Source organism: Triturus cristatus, chromosome 3_1 (genome assembly GCF_964204655.1).
Source record: "Triturus cristatus chromosome 3_1, aTriCri1.1, whole genome shotgun sequence".
NCBI classification, from domain to species: Eukaryota; Metazoa; Chordata; class Amphibia; order Caudata; family Salamandridae; genus Triturus; species Triturus cristatus.
This window is the reverse complement of record NC_140583.1, coordinates 530,821,068-530,841,548: the sequence shown is the minus strand read 5'-3', so window position 1 is coordinate 530,841,548 and position 20,481 is coordinate 530,821,068. Positions and strand designations below refer to the sequence as shown.

The window sequence follows — 20,481 nt, the reverse complement described above, 5'->3', positions numbered from 1 at the left end:
AATTATCGCCCTATCTCCCTGCTCCCGGGAATAGCCAAAATTGCAGAGAAGCATGTTAACACCACCCTTTCCTCCTATTTGGAGGAACATGACTGTTTACATCGGACACAAACTGGCTTTAGATCTCATCAGGGCACTGAAACTGCCCTGATTGCGGTAGTGGAGGAGACAAGAAAAATTATGGATTTAGGAGGTTCAGCTGCACTAATTCTCCTCGATCTTAGTGCAGCGTTCGATACCGTCAACCATTAAATCTTGATCTCAAGATGCTACGAGATGGGGGTGACTGGTACTGCACTGAGCTGGATAGCTTCCTTTCTAGAAAGTTGCACATTCCAGGTTTTTGAGGAGAATGTGACCTCTAGGAAGGTACCCTTGAAGAGTGGAGTCCCCCAGGGCTCTTCACTCAGCCCCACTCTCTTTAATATTTATATGAGTCCCCTGGCCAAGATTGTGGAGGCGTTTGGCATACAAATTGTTACGTATGCCGACGACACCCAGCTGATTGTTTCTCTCAAAGACCCGGGACAACCACAATGTAACCTCGTTAGATGCCTTGAGGAAATATCAGCCTGGATGAAACAATCCTGCCTCCAGCTGAATGGAACAAAAACTGAACTTATGTTGCTAGGAAAGCCTCTGCCTCCAGATCTGCCTTTGGCATGGCCTAGTTGCATGGGAAATCCACCTACCCCTAAAAACCACATCAAGAGCATAGGAGTTTGGTTGGATGCAAAACTAGACATGAGAACACAGGCCAACAAGGTTGCGGGGTGCTGCTTTGGGATACTGAAGACAGCTAGAAAGATCCTTCCTTTTCTCCCGTTTCATGCAAAAAAACTCCTCCTTCAAGCATTAATTATGTCACGTCTGGACTATGCCAATGCCTTATACTTAGGAGCTCCGCAGTCCACAACTGGCATATTGCAGAATGTCCAGAACTGTGCGGCAAGAATTCTCCTGCAAATCCCGCGGAGAGAATCAGCGCAAAGAGCAATTAGACAACTGCATTGGCTCCCTATCTCAGAAAGGATCAAATTCAAGGCCCTATGTATCACGCATGAGATCTTGGCCAAGAATGGCCCTCCAATCCTTCAAAGGATAGTCTCTTCATACCATCCTAGAAGGCATCTTCGCTCTGGAAATAAACGCCTGGCTGTGGTACCAAGAATTCTCAGGACTAGATGTGGAGGTCGCTGTTTCTCTTACGTCGCATCTAAGACATGGAATATCCTCCCACATTCCATTCGTATGGAGGAAGAATACCTGCCCTTCCGGCGACTCCTGAAGACGTATCTTTTCCCCTCTGCATAGGCCGCTCAGCTTTCTGTTCGTCTGGTTCTCAGCGCTGGGAGGGCCTAGGGTAGCCATGCGCTCTACAAATGCCTCTTTTCTTTCTTCTTTATTTCTTTCTTCTTCTTCTTTCTTTCTTTCTTCTTTCTTTTAGAGGAGTGCTTATACTTCATTTTTGCCCTTGGTGTTATAGCCTTGCATGTAGCAGGCTCTTTGAATGCCTCTTTCCCCTGGTCTAATACACTAGGCAGCATTGGAAGGAATTGATTTCTAGATTGTGTAGGCATCAGTGTCTCTAATAAAAACATGATTGTGGTTGTTCTTCCTCCAGTTGAACCCCATAAGTTTCTGCAGCTTTTTTAATCACTTGATTGTACATGCCAATGTCATCTGGGGGTGATGGCCTCGAAGGATATGATTCCACAGCCTCCTCAGGTGATTTGGCATCGAGATCTTCCCATTGGACGTCTTGATTCTCCAAGGTCGCCGATTCTGCATATGTTTGTTTGTCTTCCTGGACGTCTTCCCAAAGAAGAATGATTCTTCCTCTTCTTCTTCGATCGGTTCCGGGGTTGTTGGTGGAATTGGTTCTTCCACGACCTTTTCGCCTTCCGTATTTTTTGTTTTCGGCAGTATCTTGAATTGTTTCAAGCTTTCATCGAAGTCTTTTTAACATTGCAAGATAATAGCCATTTCAGCTTTGAGCCTCTTTCTCTTTTTCTCTATCTCAGCCGCGTATGTTTCGGTGTCGAGATTTATCGGCTTTCCGTTTTTCGGCTGTCAATGCCGATCCGGTCATTGACGTTTGTTTGGGCCTCTCTTTATTTTTACGCTGAGGCGTCCCTTTCCAGACTGTCTTTTGACGTGTTTGTCTTTTCGAGGACCTTTGCCATTCTGGAGTCCTTATCCACGGATCCTACGGTGTGTTTTTGTTTGGATGCAGCTATGGTCACAGAATGCTTTGATGCCGAGGATCCCTTTGGAGGTCGAGAGTCTGATTTTCGAGACTCTTCTAGTCTTTTCGAGATCTACAACTCTCTTACCTCTTTCGAAGTCTTCTTCATGACCTCCATGACCAAAACATCTCTCTCCTCATCGTCTTCTGGCCCTTCGTAAAACGTTATCTTCCACGTCACTGGAGACTCCCAGGTCTCGCAGCGATGGTGCTGGTCCTTGGCCTTGCATGCTGTAGTTGGCTCGTCGCTGCTTTTCTCTCACTCTCAACGTCTACGGGGTGAAGACAGAGCGGGCGTTACAGTCATCGCTCTGATGATCCAGCAGCAAGCACAGGTTGCAGACTGGGTGCTGATCCTTCTGAGCATTCTTGTGGTGACCGTTCTTACAAAACTTGAACGGTGTCTTGTACATTACCGCCCTCAGGGAGCCCCCTGCGATCGTCGTCGAAGATCTTGTTTTTTCTCCCTTGTTGAACTGCGGTCGTCTTTGATTCATAGTTGAAAGTTGAAGACACCGTCCTACCGGTGTTTCTTTTGTTTTTCCTTGATTCTTTTCTCCAATCTTGGGCGCTCCTTCCGTATCGATCCAGACCCAACAGCGGAAAAAAAGAATCTGAAGAATCTGAAGATGGCTACCAAAGGCAGGAGGTTCCGGAGGAAGCTCGTCAACGTCACTGAAGGGCACCAAATGGTACTACGTTGAAGCCCACCAACAACAACAAACAAGCATTGGCATAGCTAATAGGTCTCGCCTTTGGGACCTTATAAGTGTTTAGCCATGCAACAGTTGCATAACTAAATACTTATAAAGGTCACAAAAGCGAGACCTATTGGCTATGCAAAGCAGCCGTGCGGCCGCGAAAGTGAAAGTAATCACGGTAGATCGCGGCGCGCGCGCCCGCGCACATGCCCTGTAGCTCTAGGCTGGCCTGGTAGCACTATTTGGAGCCCTCTCAATAAGTCTCGCCAGACCAGCGCATGCGTTGGGTTAGGCGAGACCTAAAAACAAAAAAAGAGAAGAGAAGAAATACTACAATTCCGGACCCAACCACTAGATGGCGGAATAATGCACAGCATAGTGAATCCAGAAAAGATTCATGCTGCAAAACATTTAATTAATTTGCCAGATGAGCACAGTAGGACCGAGAATGTTGTGTCCTACAACGTGAGAAGATTGGTGAAAGTGTGGAGATAAACTATCAACCAGATGCCGCAAAATATTGTAATGTGATCTTTTTGGTTGATGTGGAGCTTAAAAAGATGGCAGAGAAACTGGGGGAATAATGGTCCCTCTGTAAGTGAGAGGGTGTATTGGTCACCTATAGACTTGCCAGTGAGCTAAGGTCTATGCTATAGGTCAACATGGTTCATGCCTTACGGAGTCGCAGAGAGATCTGGTGGCATTTCACCAGGACCAAAAAATTGTGAAAACAGGTAGATGTGAGCTAATCATTTCCACAGAGTGATGAGCTCAATAACTCAAATCCCCACACCGTGCATAGGTGATAAGGTGCCAGCTGACGTCTTAAAGCCACTGTGGAGCACTATTCCAATAAAGTGCTCTAGTTTTGGTAACCCTCCTGAAACTGAGGGCAAAACGACCTATCCTCATTGTGAGGACCCCAACTCAGAGCACGACTTGTCAACTCCTGAACATGCCTAGTAGCACCTACCCGACCTTGTCCCTGAAGGATAACTGCATTCAGTTAGGTATAATATCTTTGGGACTGAATCTGTTTGGAACACTATACTGTGATTTGATGACTAAGTTGTTATTAGACATGGAGCAGTATTATAGCCTAGTAATTAAAACACAAAGGGATTTTGTTTCTCTGCACTTCCTGAACTCAAGTGTTTGAAGGTGCTCTCATATATAATGATGAAGAAGGAGTCTCCATGAAACTAAATATTTGCCGAAGATCATACAATTTAGCCGCGTGGGGAAGCCACAATAGATTTTCTGGTTTCACATCATGCTATTCTACCCAGTGGCAGCCAGCACGGATCGGGGGTGGCGAGCAGATGTCAAAAAACAATACAACTTACCTTATTGCGCGCCTCTGAAGTCTCTCCTCCGCATCAGGACTCGGCCAGAACAGAAGCTAGGAAGCACTAACGCTCCCCTGACCAATCAGCACCATGGTTTGGCGCTCAGCCAGGCAATCGGGCCTGGGCATGTTCCCCATACAGGCTGTAATGAAGCCTGCGTGGAGAACATGCAAAGTGTGCATGACTGTGCGGCCAAGCATTCATGCACACTTGGAGTGGGCAAACCCCTCCTCCCCTGCCCTGCTCTGAAAGCAGAGCAGCCCCACCCGCCCGGCTGCAAAGCAGCAGGAATAAATACAATGATAACATTCAGATTTTATAATTTTATTTTTCCTTTAGTTACACTGCTTAAAAGCAGTGGGTCGACGCTACTCTGCATTAGCAGAGGAGCCGCCACTGACTCTGCCACTAGATGGCTACCTCTTTCTCTTGTTTTTAACATCAAAGGTTTATGCTTTTTTAATTGAGTGTAGAGCGTGGGTGGCCCACAAAAGCCACATGAAAGCTCAGCGCGTGTTTGGCTCGAGGGTCCAAGAGAACCTCGAGGTGAACCAGAGCCAGGCATCTGGCTCGAGCCAGCCTCAAGCCTTCATTCCCTCACCCATCTATATGCATTCATAATGTATTGCATACAAACAAAGAACACGTGACCTGCGCGTACCTTCACCATTTCCATTGCCCGTCCCGTTGGCGTCGCCATTGCCGTTCTGGATGTGATCATAATAGAAGCCGTTGTAGAACGGGAGGGCCCTGCAGCCGAGGAGCAGCTGAAGCATGGCCACCACTGATGCCAACAAATGCATGGTTCAGAGTACCAGGCTGCTGCGACCAGGACGCAAAATATTCTGCAAGGGAACAACGTATACATTAATGCACAGCATTTGACACAATCACACTGCACAATAAAACAGGGCCTCAGATTATGTAGTGTACGTTTGGGGTCAATGCCTTGCTAAAAGTTCAACTCCTTGTATTATGAGTTAAAACGGGTCGAGTTTAATGCAAACTTCATGCACACTAAATCACTCAATTTTCAAACAATACAATACAACTTTTACGAACTGACGGTAATTGACTTATCTAGTTAGTATTTTAAAGAATGAGGACATGACCCCCCTCACACCGCGAGTCACCAAGACTGATTTAAGTTTCGGGATACTTTTACACCAAATCAAGTAGTTATTTAACACCAGTGACAAATACGTCTGTTAATGTATAGAGCATTTGAAAGAGAAGACATGCAAGGAATGTAGAGGTATGGGAACAGTCACCCACTTTGTTTGTTTGACCTCCTGGCACTACGGTGAGAATGACTCTCCACCTTCTCACAGTAATTTGAGGTGATCCATCCCTTTGCTTTTTCTCCCATTTTTTCCCCGCTTCTCACTGACATTTTTCAGTTTTATGCTACTATCCACTCCTTAGATCACTGCGGTTAACATATCCCCACGTCCCTGCATATTCTGGTTGCTCACCTGACACAGCGACACTTAGGCCACATGGCACTACTTTGCAGTGGTTCACTTGAGTGCCCAAACTTGGTTGGATGGATTGCACACCTGCACTGATAGTTCTGCGCACATACCTTCATATATTCTTTTCTCTTTTTTTGATGCGTTTGTATGTCAATGTTATTTTCTAGCCTTGAAAAGCCCCAGGCCTGCACGATAGGGCGAAACACCTATTGGCTGTCTCATAAGAGTTGAAGAACTCAAAATAAATTAATTTTGCCTCGCTTTGGATTCTCTATAAAGTGGATGAATGGCTCTATACTTAAGCATAAGATGAATGTCTTCTCTTTCAAATACTCTACATATTCATAGATTTATTTGTCACTATTAGTAATTAACTACTGCGTATAAGTATCCCCGAACTTTAAAACAACTTTTAAAATCTGTGATTTAATGTACAAAACGGATTGTAATGAACTACATTATATGCTTTTAATACACTAAACCCTTTAGGTGCTGGTGACTTCTTGTTTGTGGCATTGTTGCTTTGAATTCAATTCTGTGATTTGAGGCAACACATATGTCTCTGTAAGGCAGTGGTAGTAATTCTTGAAAGCTTAGATGAACACTCCTGAATAGTTTTGAATTGAAAGTTTGGATTTATCTGTTGCTATAGAATTGTAAGGCAATAAAAACACCCCATATGTAAGGGGGCTTGAAAACCTCCTGCCGGTTGTATTAGGAGGAGGAATGTGCACTGTAGAGTACCGTGTGGACCACAACATCTGTGAGTAAATGAACTGTCTGCATCTACCCTGATCAGTAGGGCTGGTGCAGCATGACAGGGTGGGGACCACACCTGGACCACTGGGACAAAGAGCAGGTAAATAAATGTATTTTGAGGCCCTATTATCTCTAAGTGCAGCTGGTAACAGCACACAAGAAAACACTGGAACATGCGGTTGTCATCACTGCATGGACAGATACCCTTTCTTACCACTATCCGGCTGTCCACAACTCTGCTGCAATCCCCACTTTCCCTGGTTCTTTCCTCATCACTATCCACTTGCCCTCTTCTCCCCCACCCCACTCTGTCATACTTCCCTTGCCCATTTTAGTTTCCTTTTCCAGCTCGCTCATTGCACGTTTTCCGTGGTCCGTACACTTGGCACATGTCCATGTCCCAGCAGCAGCACAGTAATAATCCACATTTGTAAAGCGCGAACAATCACCCGTACGGGTCTCTAGGCGCTGGGGGCCGTCGGGAAGATTAAGCAAGCTATTGCCCAGAGTCATATGGTGCTGGGCTAATCTGCCGCCGGCGCCGGGGATCGAACCGTGATCCCGAGATTCCGGAGTCAGTCGCCCTGGCCGGCGCCACACCTCTTCCAGTGGTATTATGTTGTGCTAGGGTTGCATTATTATAATGGCATTGTGTTTGTGATTAAAAACAAGGGGGTTCATTATGTCTTGTTGGGCTGCCCCCTGTCAGTACGGCTTTGACGTCACTATCCTATGGAATGCATGATGCAGGGTAAAGTTGTTATAGTGGATTCCCCATATGTCTATTCGTGAAGCTTATTTGTCAATGTGATAAGCAAGGGACAACACTGCTCCTAGTGCGGTGCACATTCAATACTACAAGGAAACAAAGCACATTGTCACAAGACGACCAGAACATATTACAAAACACACCCATTGTGCACAGGATTGTGTATGTGGAGCACAAGGGCACGGTCAGTCACACACAGATGTAAGCATGCTTCTCAGTGGTGAATGCCACACATGATACATGAGCAGTGTACACCTAGCACTTCTGTGGGTTCACCACACCAGACAGCTCACATGTGTAGCACCCGAAATGCATCACACTCACAATAAATGTATCCTACAACGATACACAGTACAGTATTTAGTATCATTCACTGAACTGTTCGAATACGGAAGGAGGATCCCCTGACCCCAAAGCAAACCAATGTGGCTCCCAAGAAGGGGCAGGAGAGCCTGTGGCTGGATCCAGCAGCTCAAGGGCAGCTCAAGGGCAGCCCAGCTAAGATAATACAAACAGCCTCGGGAGCAGCAGGTGGAACAAAGTTGGATGCGGAAGTTGAACGTAAACCTACCCGAGCAAACTCAAACAAGGATTCTGCTCTAATGCAGAAAAAACCTGCTGACTAACGGCGCCTTCAATTATTCTGTCAAAAAAATACAGTAAAGATACTGTGATGCAGTGAGTGAGGCGTTTTGGTCGGCCTATGTCTTTTAAGGAGAGTGAAACCATGGAATGTTTCCGATAAGAGAGGGCCAAAGCTTGTTCTAAAGACTGGACTTTTGGGATTAACAGCAGCACCACCAGCTACAAGTTTCAATACCTTCAACAGGCCAGAACCAAGTGGGGGAGGAGGGGGGTTTGAAGGCCTGAACTAATGATAAGATGAAATTAACACTCAGTGGTTCAAAGGAAGAAAGTAGGGAAGTAGAATGCCGAGGAAGGCATTGAGAGCTTTGCATCATAGGGTCAACAAGCACTGGCAAAGCCAAAAGGTGTCACCTATGCGAGAGCTATCAACTTTGTCAATGCACGGCTGCTGTGCAGAATGGCCTAAGGTAAGTGGGAAAAATTGCTATGATGCAGACAGTGCGGGCCATGTCATGGCACTTATTTTCTGGTGAGAGGTAAAAGAGCGGAGGAAGACAGGGCAAGTAACGATGTTGGGTGGAGGTTCGGCAGAGCAAACATCAATGGTGTGTGGGGAGGGGCATGGCAGGGTGGGGGAAACGGGTCTAACAATAACATGGGAGTGTGAAGGGTCAAGCAACAACACAGGAGGTGGAATGGGGCAAACAACAATGACGGGGCGAGAAACAATGATGGGCAAGCACAGATGCACGGCAGGATGGGGAGAGACGACCTACAGACACATGAACTCTTATGGAGTGCTGTAAGGAAAAAGAAAAATGTACCTCACAAAAACTTCAAGCAGTGGAAGGACTCTGCTCTTGACAAGGAAGCAGTACTTGGACCAACCACATGAAAACGAGTGAAGCCGGCACATGTTGATCAAAGAGAATCAAGCGAATGAGAGTGACGATGTAGCCAACCAATGGTAAGCAATGGGTGGGCTCTATGCCCTGTTAGTGAAACAAATGTCTTGAATGCAACAGGGTTTGTGCTTTCTCAGGCAAGACCTAAAAAGCACTCAATATATATTTTCCCAAGTAAGTCTTAACACAATAGCAAATAAATTGTCAGTCTTCTGTAACTAAATTGGTTACACAAAGCTTCTATCAATTCAAAAAATCTAAGTGAATCAGGGAATCTGGTATGCTTCTACCTTCTAGCCTGTACACAGCTCACATACCAAAATGTTAACTACAGCCTTCTTCAGGACACTTTATGTGTCATGTGATAAGCATAGGTCATAACAATAAATTTCACCCCTCGATATTTTTTATTTTACTCCTATATGGTGCCTTATTTAATTGAAATGGTGTGTATGAAAAATCGTATTTTATTGTCAACTAAATTAGACAGATGGGCATCCTTTTTATGTAAGCACACAACTAAATAATTCTTAAGCTCCAACGACCCGGAATGCACTCATCAATTTTACATCTTTTTTTTAAGGTGTGCTGCGTGCTCCAACACTATGATTCGGGTTTGTATATAAATCCTGAGAATTTCACTGCAGTGTCCATGGTGCGATGCCTTACACAGGAAAATAGAGGACACTGTACTTGGAAAAGATTTTTTAACTTTATATTCAGTTGTGGAAAATGCTTTATTCATAGGTTTCTGTTTGCTCATTGAATCAATATTTTCAATTTAAAATTACTTAAATGTAAAGTCAATATATTTCTGATACACATTTCACACTTACAAAGAGATTGTCATGAAAATCATTCTCCATGCATTTGAAGTGCCCCTGTACTCTTCGTTAAAAATATTCACTGAGACTTAACATCAACTTGAGCAGGAGTTCGGGGGCTAAGGGATGTGTGGATCTTGCCTGCCTACTTGTTGGACCACCGTGCAGTACCACCCATTCCTTACATAAGGCACTCCGTCCTACTGGAATTTTGTTTTTCTTGATTATTGTGATTTCAAACTGCACTTCAAACAAGGGCGGGATAAGTACAAACCTCCACTGAGACTTGCCAGCTCTTAAGACAGGAGATCAGGGGCAGAAAGTGGATTCGTTTCAGTTCAGGGTTGTCCCCCATCTTCTTCTACATAATCATGCATCGACATGTAGCTTCAGCACTAAGTCAAGAGGAGTGCATCTTAGAGTTCATTAGAACGTTACGACAGGGAGATGATGTAAGGGGCATGCCTGTTACAATCTAAATTTCTAAATCAAATCCTAGTTTTTTAGTATACTGATTCATGGTCAACTCTTTTGGTAAACTTAATGAAGTATTTCACCTTCTATTTTAAAATGTATCCTTGTTAGTTAGAGTGTTTTTGTTAATGAGTGTAGCATCGATGGATACACCAATAACATGAAATAACAGTTGAGGGGCAATAGAGCAATGAAGAGTTTCTAAGTAAAACCACAAATTCACAGCAATACTTTTTTCAATTTTCCATAATGCTTCCTCTAGAACAGTCCACTCTCATCAGCAGCACCCAGCAGCAGATAACAGGAGACTGTAGACCCTTGGCTTTCTACAGCAAGTGTCTCTTCCCAAACTGTGGAAGGGCCGGTTCTAAATTTCAAATAGGGGAATATTTCACCCTTACTGGCTACTGATTCTGTTAGTTATAATGCTTCCTCAGTAGATAAGGTAAGACGATTGGGGTTCCTGATACTATTCCAAACAATTTTCAGAGGTCCGTAATAGTTAATGACATCCATAGCTCAATGATACAGAGCCATCAAAAAAATAACGCTACTCAATCATCTGTCACTGATAATTTTACCTTGGTGTTACCTTTAGTACATTTGATGGATTCTATACTCACCGACTTAGAGGGTCACTAGAATGGTGGGCGGATCGCCACCGCCGGGCCGGAGGTGGCCTCTGCACCGTGATCGTAACCTTGAAAACCGCCGGTCAGATTATGATGGCGGTGGTGACCGCGGCGGTGTGAAAATCCATCTGCTGCTTTTCTGCTGGTAGCAATCCGCCCACTGGCCTGGTGGGTGGAGCTGGACCGCGAAATGGTGCCTATGCCTAGCTTTTTCCACCGTCCGGATTAGGATGCATGCGGAAGCCAGCTTTTCCGCACCGGTCTCTCCGCTATGGAACGGCTGGTGGGGATTGTGTTTGGGGGCCCGTTGCGGGCCCCCCTCGTGTTGGGGGGCGGTGTGGGTGCACTGGGGGCTTACATTTTCACTGCACCAAGTGGCAGGCACAGTGCAGTGCCTGTCACGTAGTGCAGTAAAATGCACAACATGCTTGTTTTCGCAATGCAGCGGTGCTGCTGCCAGCACCGCCTGCCACAATGTTAAAGCTGCGGAATCCGACCGCTGCGGAGGCGGGCCCATCATAATACAATGGGCTGGACTGCTGGAAGCATGGTGAATGGACCCAATCACCGCCATGCGTGCGGCGGTCACATCATAATACCATGGGCGGGACTGCCGCACGCACGGCGGTCGGACCCAATCTCCGCTACGGTGGCGGCCGGAAAAAATCTGATCACCCTCATATTGAGCCCCTAAGTTACTGCCTTGACCTGGAAATCTTTAAAAATGGAAGTTTAATTCTCCCTTTTAGAATAGATCCCTTACTCTGTAGCCAAATACAAAGAGATTGTAATTGCTGTGACTAATTCAAAACAAGTTATTGACTCAAAGTGAGGTGAAACTAAGCTTAATAAAAGCTTTGATTCAAGACTTCTTGTACTTGACCAAATAATATGCAAAAGAAACAAGGGATGGACGGAATGCTGGACAATGCAAACATTCAACCCCAGTCACCAGGATCTGGGTTAAATCCATCATTCTTTTGCTCACCACACCACCCCATGCAAATCAGTCTTGACCCTGTTGCATGTGGGAACAGTCCAGCCCGAACTGCCAAGCCAGGACCAAATAATAACTTAAATAAACCATAGACTGTCAGCTAGATTGTATGCATAAGGTTAGGGCGTATTTAGAGCTGTCTAATACAGTCATAGAAGTTCAAACAAATCAAGTGTTAAGTGAATAGTCTCTTTTTTGGAGAGATATAATGTGCCTCTGTTAAATCCATTTTAATTACATGAGATCCAACATCCCAAAATCACTGGCGCAAACAAAGTGGGTATCATAAGACAAAAACGGATTGCTGAGATATCCCAATGATCAACTTTGTGGATTATTTATAAAATTGAAACAGAAACTTAAGGCTTTAGCTTCAGCTATTAATTTGGTCGAAATAAATGTCCCACCATCTACAAAGGATGAAGTCACTTGTGAGAATTATTTTTACATATCTGACCACTCTGCTCTAACCTCTCAATAACGTCTGCTGCTGACAAAAACAAGCGCCAATTGATCTTCAAATGTATGAAACTTCAAATTCAAACAGCTCAACAACTATTGATGAAGGTGTGATAAAAAAATGAGAGTAATAACCTATTTTCTGAGAAACAATGACATGCAATTGATCAAGTTGAGTAAAAAAAAACAAGATAACCTGGATTTCTCCAATAGATTGATTGCCTATCAAAGTTACATTTTTAAACATATTCTGTCTGATCATTCCATGAACATCAGAGTTTAACAATCAAATAATGATATGAACAATGGGCCTAGTTTGTTCTGTGTTGAAAACATGGTTCATGATACAACGGCCACCCATTTTAAACATTTAGGGGCCTATTTGAATGGCAGGCGGATCGCCAACGCCGGGCCGGAAGTGGCGATCCGCCTGCCATCTGTTCCTGTTATGACCCCCGCCATATTAGTATTAGTATGGCGAGGGGTAGCGCGGCGGACGGAAAGACCGTCCGCCGCTTTTCCTCCGGCAGGCAATCGTCACGATTGCCTGCCGGGCGTAAAAGGCCCACAATATGGTATCTCACAGACTGTACCAGGGCTCTGTGCATGGGTCCATGTCAGGGGCTCAGTCATCAGTAGTGCTGTTAACATCTCCAGTCCCAAGGCGTCGGACAGTCTCCCTCCCAGAGAAAGCAACCTGGCTGCACAACAGAACCTGGAAGGCACCCCTGCCTAGTGTAGCGATACAGTCAGCCAGCCTGCAACAATTCAAAAGCGAGTGGTGATGATGAGTGTGCATCGCACAAGCTGGTGGCAGCTGGATTGGCAGTAACTGCAGCATTTCAAAGGCACTGGTAGTGTTAGTCAGTCGGACACAGCTTTCTATGGTGGTGAAGAGGACTATGTTAGTTGCGATCAACCATAGGTGTAGCGGGAGCATCTTACTTTTTTCGCACTCAAAGCAGATGCCTCTTGTTAAATGAAGCTCAAGAGTACAGTTCCCAAAAGACTAAAGCTGCCTTCCATCCTTTAGAGATCGGAAAATTGTGAGTCATTAATTTGGGGTAATATCAACAGGTATCAATTGAAGTACTTTGGATTCCCAAACTAGCATTACATTTTTTTAATCCAAAATGTATATCTAATTTACAGATGAAAGGCTATATGAGATAAGACAGCTGCTATTTGGTAAAGATTGCCATCTGCATTTATTTAATGCAACTTAAAATATTAGGGGAAGGTACGCTGGTACAAGACACAGTGCAACTTCACAAATCACAAGATAACCCATTTCAGGTAAGGATGGTTTATTTAATCCAGGTACTACACTACATTTCATGAAACAAGATTTTAATTTTGTACACGATTCTTAATCCAGTGCTCGTGATAGTGTTAAGCAAGGTGTCACACATGAGAAATGTGAATGTCACTCATGGGTGCCCAAAAAACATGGAAATGTCCCTCGTGCACACTGAAAACTTGGCTGTTAAGCCAACTACATCCCATTCTGCTGAGGTGAGCTGGCTAATCCCATTACACTAAACAGCTTGCCTAAGGAGCGTGCTCTCTGTTTTTCATTTCTGGTTTCTAAACCTCTCATTGCACTTCATGTACTAATCCCCATATCGTCCCTTGTATATTTGGGGGAGGTGGTAGTGCCTTTTCTACCACATTAGCATCATGGCACATTCAGAAGGCTCTTGCTTGGAGAAAGATGAACCATAGCGTTTACCCTCTCCAAGCTCTTCTAGGATTTCTAAAACGCTAGACTGCATCGTACAAACACTGACCATGTTGGGTGTGGGCAAGGGGACCAGTATCCTCAGCGCAAGGGAAATTCTTTGACTCATACTCACTGTTACAGCTAAATTAAATTGTGATGGTCTAGTCATATGATTATAATACCTTCATTGGCATCATTCCAATTATTTTCAGGGAATAAAATGGAAGTATTCCTGAGGCCAGGCTTACAAACCCCACCCTAAAAAAATATAACATAGTGGGGAACCGCGGCCGACGGCTAATAGGTCAAGGGAGCCGTGGGTTGAAAAAGTTTGGGAACCAATGTGTTAGATGTCTTGCTATTTTGCTCTGTTTTAGACACTAAAATATTGCCCATGGTGGTAAAATACTGTGCAGACACAACCCTAGAGATCTGTCCTCTGTCTCCTGGGCCTTACAGCCATAGCCCAGCACTGTGAGGGCCAAGGAAATCGGCAGGTTGGTGGGCCAGGCACGCAGCATTAATTGTATTTTTGAACGTTTGCATTCCAGGTTAATTGAATCTGCATCATGCTAATTTACAAAATGAAATACACTCGGGAACCATATAAGTGTATACTAATTATTAATATCAGAATATGTCAGTTATTCAGAGGACTTTGATGGGGTGTAAACCCTTTTAGCCAACATATGATTGTAGTCTGGTAGTGTCTAATATTTTACAGTGACTTGGGTGATGCCGTTAACAGAAGTCAAGCTGTTTCCAACTGTTTAACTTTCTTTTCTTTTCTTTCTTGCACATACCTTACCTTGCGCTGGGTATCTTGGAAACCACATTGGTATTTCAATCCACATTGCCCCCCTTTAGGACATTTTACATGCTGCAGCACACCTCACTAGGGCATGAAGAAATATAAGCAAATCATTCCACTTTGATAGAACTCCACAGTTTCCCTTTGCCAGCCCGCACAACCTTCAAACCGAGCAGCATCATTTACTAAGCCATCACAATGCATTAACCATCAACAAATCAGCTACCTTTCCTACCACTGCTTGATGTAATGCTTGTGGATAACACTGTACTGAATTCCGCTGCCTTTTGGCTAGGTTTGCACTATACAACTGACACCCATGCCTTCATGGATGACAAGCTCGCCATCTCCATGGCTCTCCACATACCCACATCAAAGACACCCTCAGATGGAAGAAGAAAATGTGCTAAAAATAGAAAATAACAAGCAAACTGTTAACATTTTATTAAACGTATACATTTTGGAGATACCTAGGCCAAAACTTTCCATCCAGTGTGATTAATATAATGTATTTACAATGTATTTCCAGTTAATCGAAATTTAAAATATATGTACTTATTTTATTACAGAAATATTTATGTTTTATTGCTTCACTGAGAAATTTACTTTTAGTAAAGTCGCTCAAAAATTGTCAATTGGTGGCACTTCCTGTGATGTCACTGTCTGTGATTTCACATCCTATGCTAATTAGAGGGGCCTCAAGCATTCCCTCAAACATTCCCTCTCTTCCCAGTGACCCAAAGGTCCTAGAAATAGCGCTGTTTGTATATTGTTTTCAGAAAAAATGAATGAATTTAAAGCAGGATTAAATCTGATTGAGATGTTTTAAATCGTGTTTCCACGTGTGATAATTTTTTTTACAGCCTTCCCTTCCACAAAAATGTAGGGCGTAGCACCAGTAGGGACTCCTGGAGGGAGTGCTGTGGGGCGGTAAGGTGCAGGGTTGAGGGTAGTCAAATCTAGCATACGGCTGAAGCGAGGTAAATACATAAATAAATAAATAAAACGAATTACATTGCACGCGCTGCATCGACCATTTGGCGTTGCAGCGTGCGCAATGTAATTCGTTTTATTTATTTATTTATGTACTTACCTCGTTCTGCCGTATACCGGAGTTTACTACCCCCGCCCCGCCTCACCACCCCTCAGCACTCCCTCCAGGAGCCGCTACTGCCTAGCACCCAGCCCTTCAGAAAATAATGTGTGCTTTCCCAATTACTGCACTGCAAACTTATTAATTTGCCAACACTATATTATATGTATATTTCAAACCGGGTCGCAATGCTCTGGAGATGTGATTGTGAAGCCGATGCTTGAGTATTTTGAAGATTTCACCAGTTAACAGATATGGATTTAAGAGAGTAAAACATTATTTTATTTGTTTTCTTCTCTTTTTATGACATGATATGATTTTTTACATCGTTTCCAAGTGGTTCATTTACATAGCACATGAGTTACACAGAGATCACACAGTATTTCTCATCTGGAAAGCAATGTCAAATATCAAGTAATGCACCATTATAACTTAATAATATGACATTCTGTAGTGAGAACCCAAAAAATGTGTACGCCTTTCCATTCTTAAATGTAAAAAACATTCATATTTCTTCACTGTATGAGATTGACAAAGAAAACCTTTGGGTGGGGGTTCAAATCCTGCAAATATGAGGTAAAGAGGAAACTTCTTAAGAATAGAAACAAACATGAACCAATAAAGCCCTCCTTGTTTCAACAGGCATCCATTCTGCCTGCAATTAGCCAGCAGCAGACTGTGGCCTGGAAACTCTGAGGTCGAAACACGTATGTCACTCTGTCCATTTCATGCAGCTGCCGTTTCCAGAGACCATGGAGCACAAATGTGATTTCTTCCACACAAGCCTTTGTTTTACCATGTGAGTGGAACATCAGACAGAGCATCTTCTGAGCCACAATACTGCTGCTTTGTAATTGAGGAAGGCAGAGACATCAAAGTCAGCTCAAAGGAACACGAACAGAGAGAACGCCTGTAATTATGGGTTGATGATGGATCACGACTTGAACTAACAACCTCTTTTGTACTTTTATGATCTGCAATTTGCGACCTGTTCCCTCTTCTGAAAAACAGACATATGTGTGCACTTGGATAATGCTTGGCTTCCTGTACATCATGTGCCCAGATTCCTTTGTTAGCACTGCCACTGTGTTCTGTTGGTTAATGCACCTGTGACAGAGGTTTCTTTGCAACCTGACAATCATGGGCTTGGACCGTGGAAGGGCGAGTCATGCATTACTGATCCAAATTCGACAAAATAAGTAACTTTAAGTTCGGTCACAAGAGCACCTATAATTTACAAAGGACGTCGCTGCCTTAGTTTGCGCTGCACGAATAGTATCACAATGTTGGTACCATGGACGAGAAGGGTTTGCTAAATTGTCTCGTCGTGTAAATGCCAGCATCTTATTAGAGATCACGGTGGCAATAAAAGGCCGTAATGGGACTTACGGCAGCAGGGTAAAGGTTACAAAGATGGGGTTGGCTAATCTTTATCACAAGAGAAATGCACTGAAAAAGAGGTGCTAGGTAAGAAAAAGAAAAATGGAAAGAAGAAGAATATTAAAGTGTGTCCATACAGATAAATCACCTTAGCACTGTGACTAGGATGCATAACTCTTGCCTGAGATGCTGGGGCTTCTTGTATCACCTCACATGGGCGGGAGTCTGAGTTAAATACCTGGATTTCAACAGTGACTCCACACAGGTCTGAATATTAAGGTGTGTCCATACAGATAAATCAGCTTAGCACTGTGACTAGGATGCATAATTCTTGCCTGACATGCTGGGGCTTCTTGTATCACCTCACATGGGCGAGAGTCTGAGTTAAATACCTGGATTTCAACAGTGACTCCACACAGGTCTGAATATTAAAGTGTGTCCATACAGATAAATCACCTTAGCACTGTGACTAGGATGCATAACTCTTGCCTGACATGCTGGGGCTTCTTGTATCACCTCACATGGGCGAGAGTCTGAGTTAAATACCTGGATTTCAACAGTGACTCCACACAGGTCTGAATATTAAAGTGTGTCCATACAGATAAATCAGCTTAGCACTGCAACTACGATGCATAACTCTTGCCTGACATGCTGGGGCTTCTTGTATCACCTCACATGGGCGGGAGTCTGAGTTAAATACCTGGATTTCAACAGTGACTCCACACAGGTCTGAATATTAAAGTGTGTCCATACAGATGAATCACCTTAGCACTGTGACTAGGATGCATAACTCTTGCCTGACAGGCTGGGGCTTCTTGTATCACTTCACATGGGCGGGAGTCTGAGTTAAATACCTGGATTTCAACAGGGACTCCACACAGGTCTACATCAGTTGCCTTAGTCCACTGGGCTATCTCACCATCTGAACAGGATCAAATGTGGCGAAGGGTGACACTGATACAGAGATAATGATAGCACCGCAGAAACAGCGAACATATCACATGGAATCATCCCCAGACTGCCATGACATTCAGAGGACAAACATTGACGAAATCAAGAGAGCTGTGTTTTACTTTGCACACTACTGGGACACACACAAACTCGGGATAACCGACATGAGCACATAGGCACACATGCACTGGCACACTGCTCCCGCTGACACACATGCATACAGTGACGCACAGATGAACACACAAAGACACTCACAGTCATTGCCACACACATCGCTCTATTTTCATCAGTAGTAGTAGTAGAAGTTTGCTAAAGTTTTTTTTTAAACATATAACCCTTTGAAAACGTCACATACTAAAATACCTTTGCATAAACCATTATATAAGTCATAATGGGATAATTATTTAAATTAGATAATCGACCAAGACTCATAAAAACTTGAATAAGCTAAATCCCACCACACAATTGTAATATTGTTTATATGCAGCGAGATGCCTTCTCTAAGTGCTACTAATCCTTTATAATAAAATTTTACTTGGATTGCGCATTTCAAAATCTTTTTCACATCATCTTGCCTTTCTGCTTTTTGGGACCACAACCATCTTCCAATAACGTCCAGTGAGCAGATATCGCTAATTCCCCAATACATGAAAGTTTTCTGACTGCTAAGATCTGAAAAGAGCATATGACGGGTTGAGTGCAAAATGATTCCAGATATTCTTCACAGACCATACTTTAATCGGCCTTCTATCCGCACACTTGAATGGAGCTACTCCAGCTGTCGACACCTGGAGCTGCAATTCAACACCAAAAGTCCTCAGCCAAATGTCACACTACGTCGCGTATTTATGAAATTGGCCAAATTGTATTTTAGCTCAGACCGTGCTAATTCAAGCCTTAAAGTGTAAGTAGTGACAGGCCCTATTAGAAAGCACGAGGTAAAAATCCGTTGAGGGGTTCTGGCCGGCTTGACACCACACCAAGTTGGAGTGTTGGTTCTCAAACCAAACAACTGTTACCAGACCATCCTTTCTGTCAGGTGAAATGCCTTTCTAGGAAGGGGAGTCAAGACATGGGCACATACATCTTTTTAGGAGCATCGATTGGCACTGGTCAGAGGGTTTACGGACCACTACCAAGCTTTTAATTAAATCCCAATGGGCAATATATAAAGCCAATAGAAATGCCCATTATCTTTCATAGAAAAGGTCCTAGGAGTGTTTCTCGTCGATAAAATGCCAAGAAAGTTAAATTTAAAGATTACATCCAAAGTGGAACCAATTTTTGATCAATAGAAAGAGTACTTGTCAAAAGAGACATCGTGGCTCGCTTGAATGACCACAGATTTATCAATGCATAATCACCCAAGGAGTGCAGTGTTTCTACAGCCCTGCAGCAGTGTGGGTCAACAGAAGAATGTCTGCACAAAAGGGCATTAGAATACTCATGGTGCCCATTCAAGGTGGATTTAGGACAGTATGCATGAGACAAGAGCAAAAACAGCTTAAAAGACATTAAAAAATATGGTGCTTTCATACACTAGTTAAGACAATATATTCTCCTACTGTCCCCTCAACCAACTTCTGGTTTTAAGATGTATCTGTGACAAAACGTTAACATGATTCATCAAAGCATCCAACTTACGCCATAATCGCTGCCTAAGGACCCTATATAAAGGCTTCAGTAGATAGAGAAAGGCACAATGCACAGGCTCATCGTGTTCACAGTCTCTACTGCCTTATCTCTCACAGTTTCATCCATACCACCCCCTTCTAATATCTTCCTGAACTTTATATGCTATTGGAAGAAATGGACTTTAGCATTAAATTCTCGAGTAATGCTTCAACATCAGCCAGTGTTTCTGTCAATCCTCTCTACATGATACAATACTATTACTATGTGACAGGCTCTGACTCTATCTGAAATGTGCTCTCTGTAAACTGTGTGTCTCTGTAAGTTATCATGTTTTTGTTCTACCAAATATCCTAATGTACCCTCTCTCTCTATGCAGTGTGTATGTGTGTGCTGTCTGTCTATTTGAGTCCCATCTCTTGATTCTCATACTCTCCTTGAACTCTTTTTATGTTTGACCCCTCTGTCTCACAGGCTCCTGTTCCGGTACTTTCTTGTCTGTTTCTGCTTATCTCTGTGCATTTTTATCTTTTTACAGCCATGTCTCTTTGTGCTCAAATCTCTTTGTGTCCACAGCCTCTATGTGGCATTAATCACATTTTGCCTTCTTTGTTTTTGTGTCTCTTTATGGCCAATGCAGCAGTATTCCGTGTATCTCTGTGGCTCAGATTCTTTGTATCTTGGTGCCCTGTGCTTTTGAACCCTGTTTCT

The 20,481-nt window shown here is 43.6% G+C and overlaps 1 protein-coding gene across 2 annotated transcripts in view; it reads right to left on the bottom strand.

The window, feature by feature from the left end:
• Window positions 1-20,481, bottom strand: part of HAPLN3 (hyaluronan and proteoglycan link protein 3) — an 87,441-nt gene that overhangs the window by 55,410 nt on the left and 11,550 nt on the right. For both annotated transcript variants that reach the window (XM_085644460.1, XM_085644461.1), the window contains exon 2: window positions 4,960-5,143. In XM_085644460.1, the coding sequence (XP_085500586.1) occupies window positions 4,960-5,101 (142 nt within the window). In that variant the 5' untranslated portion in view covers window positions 5,102-5,143. The remainder of the gene's footprint in view (window positions 1-4,959; window positions 5,144-20,481) is intronic.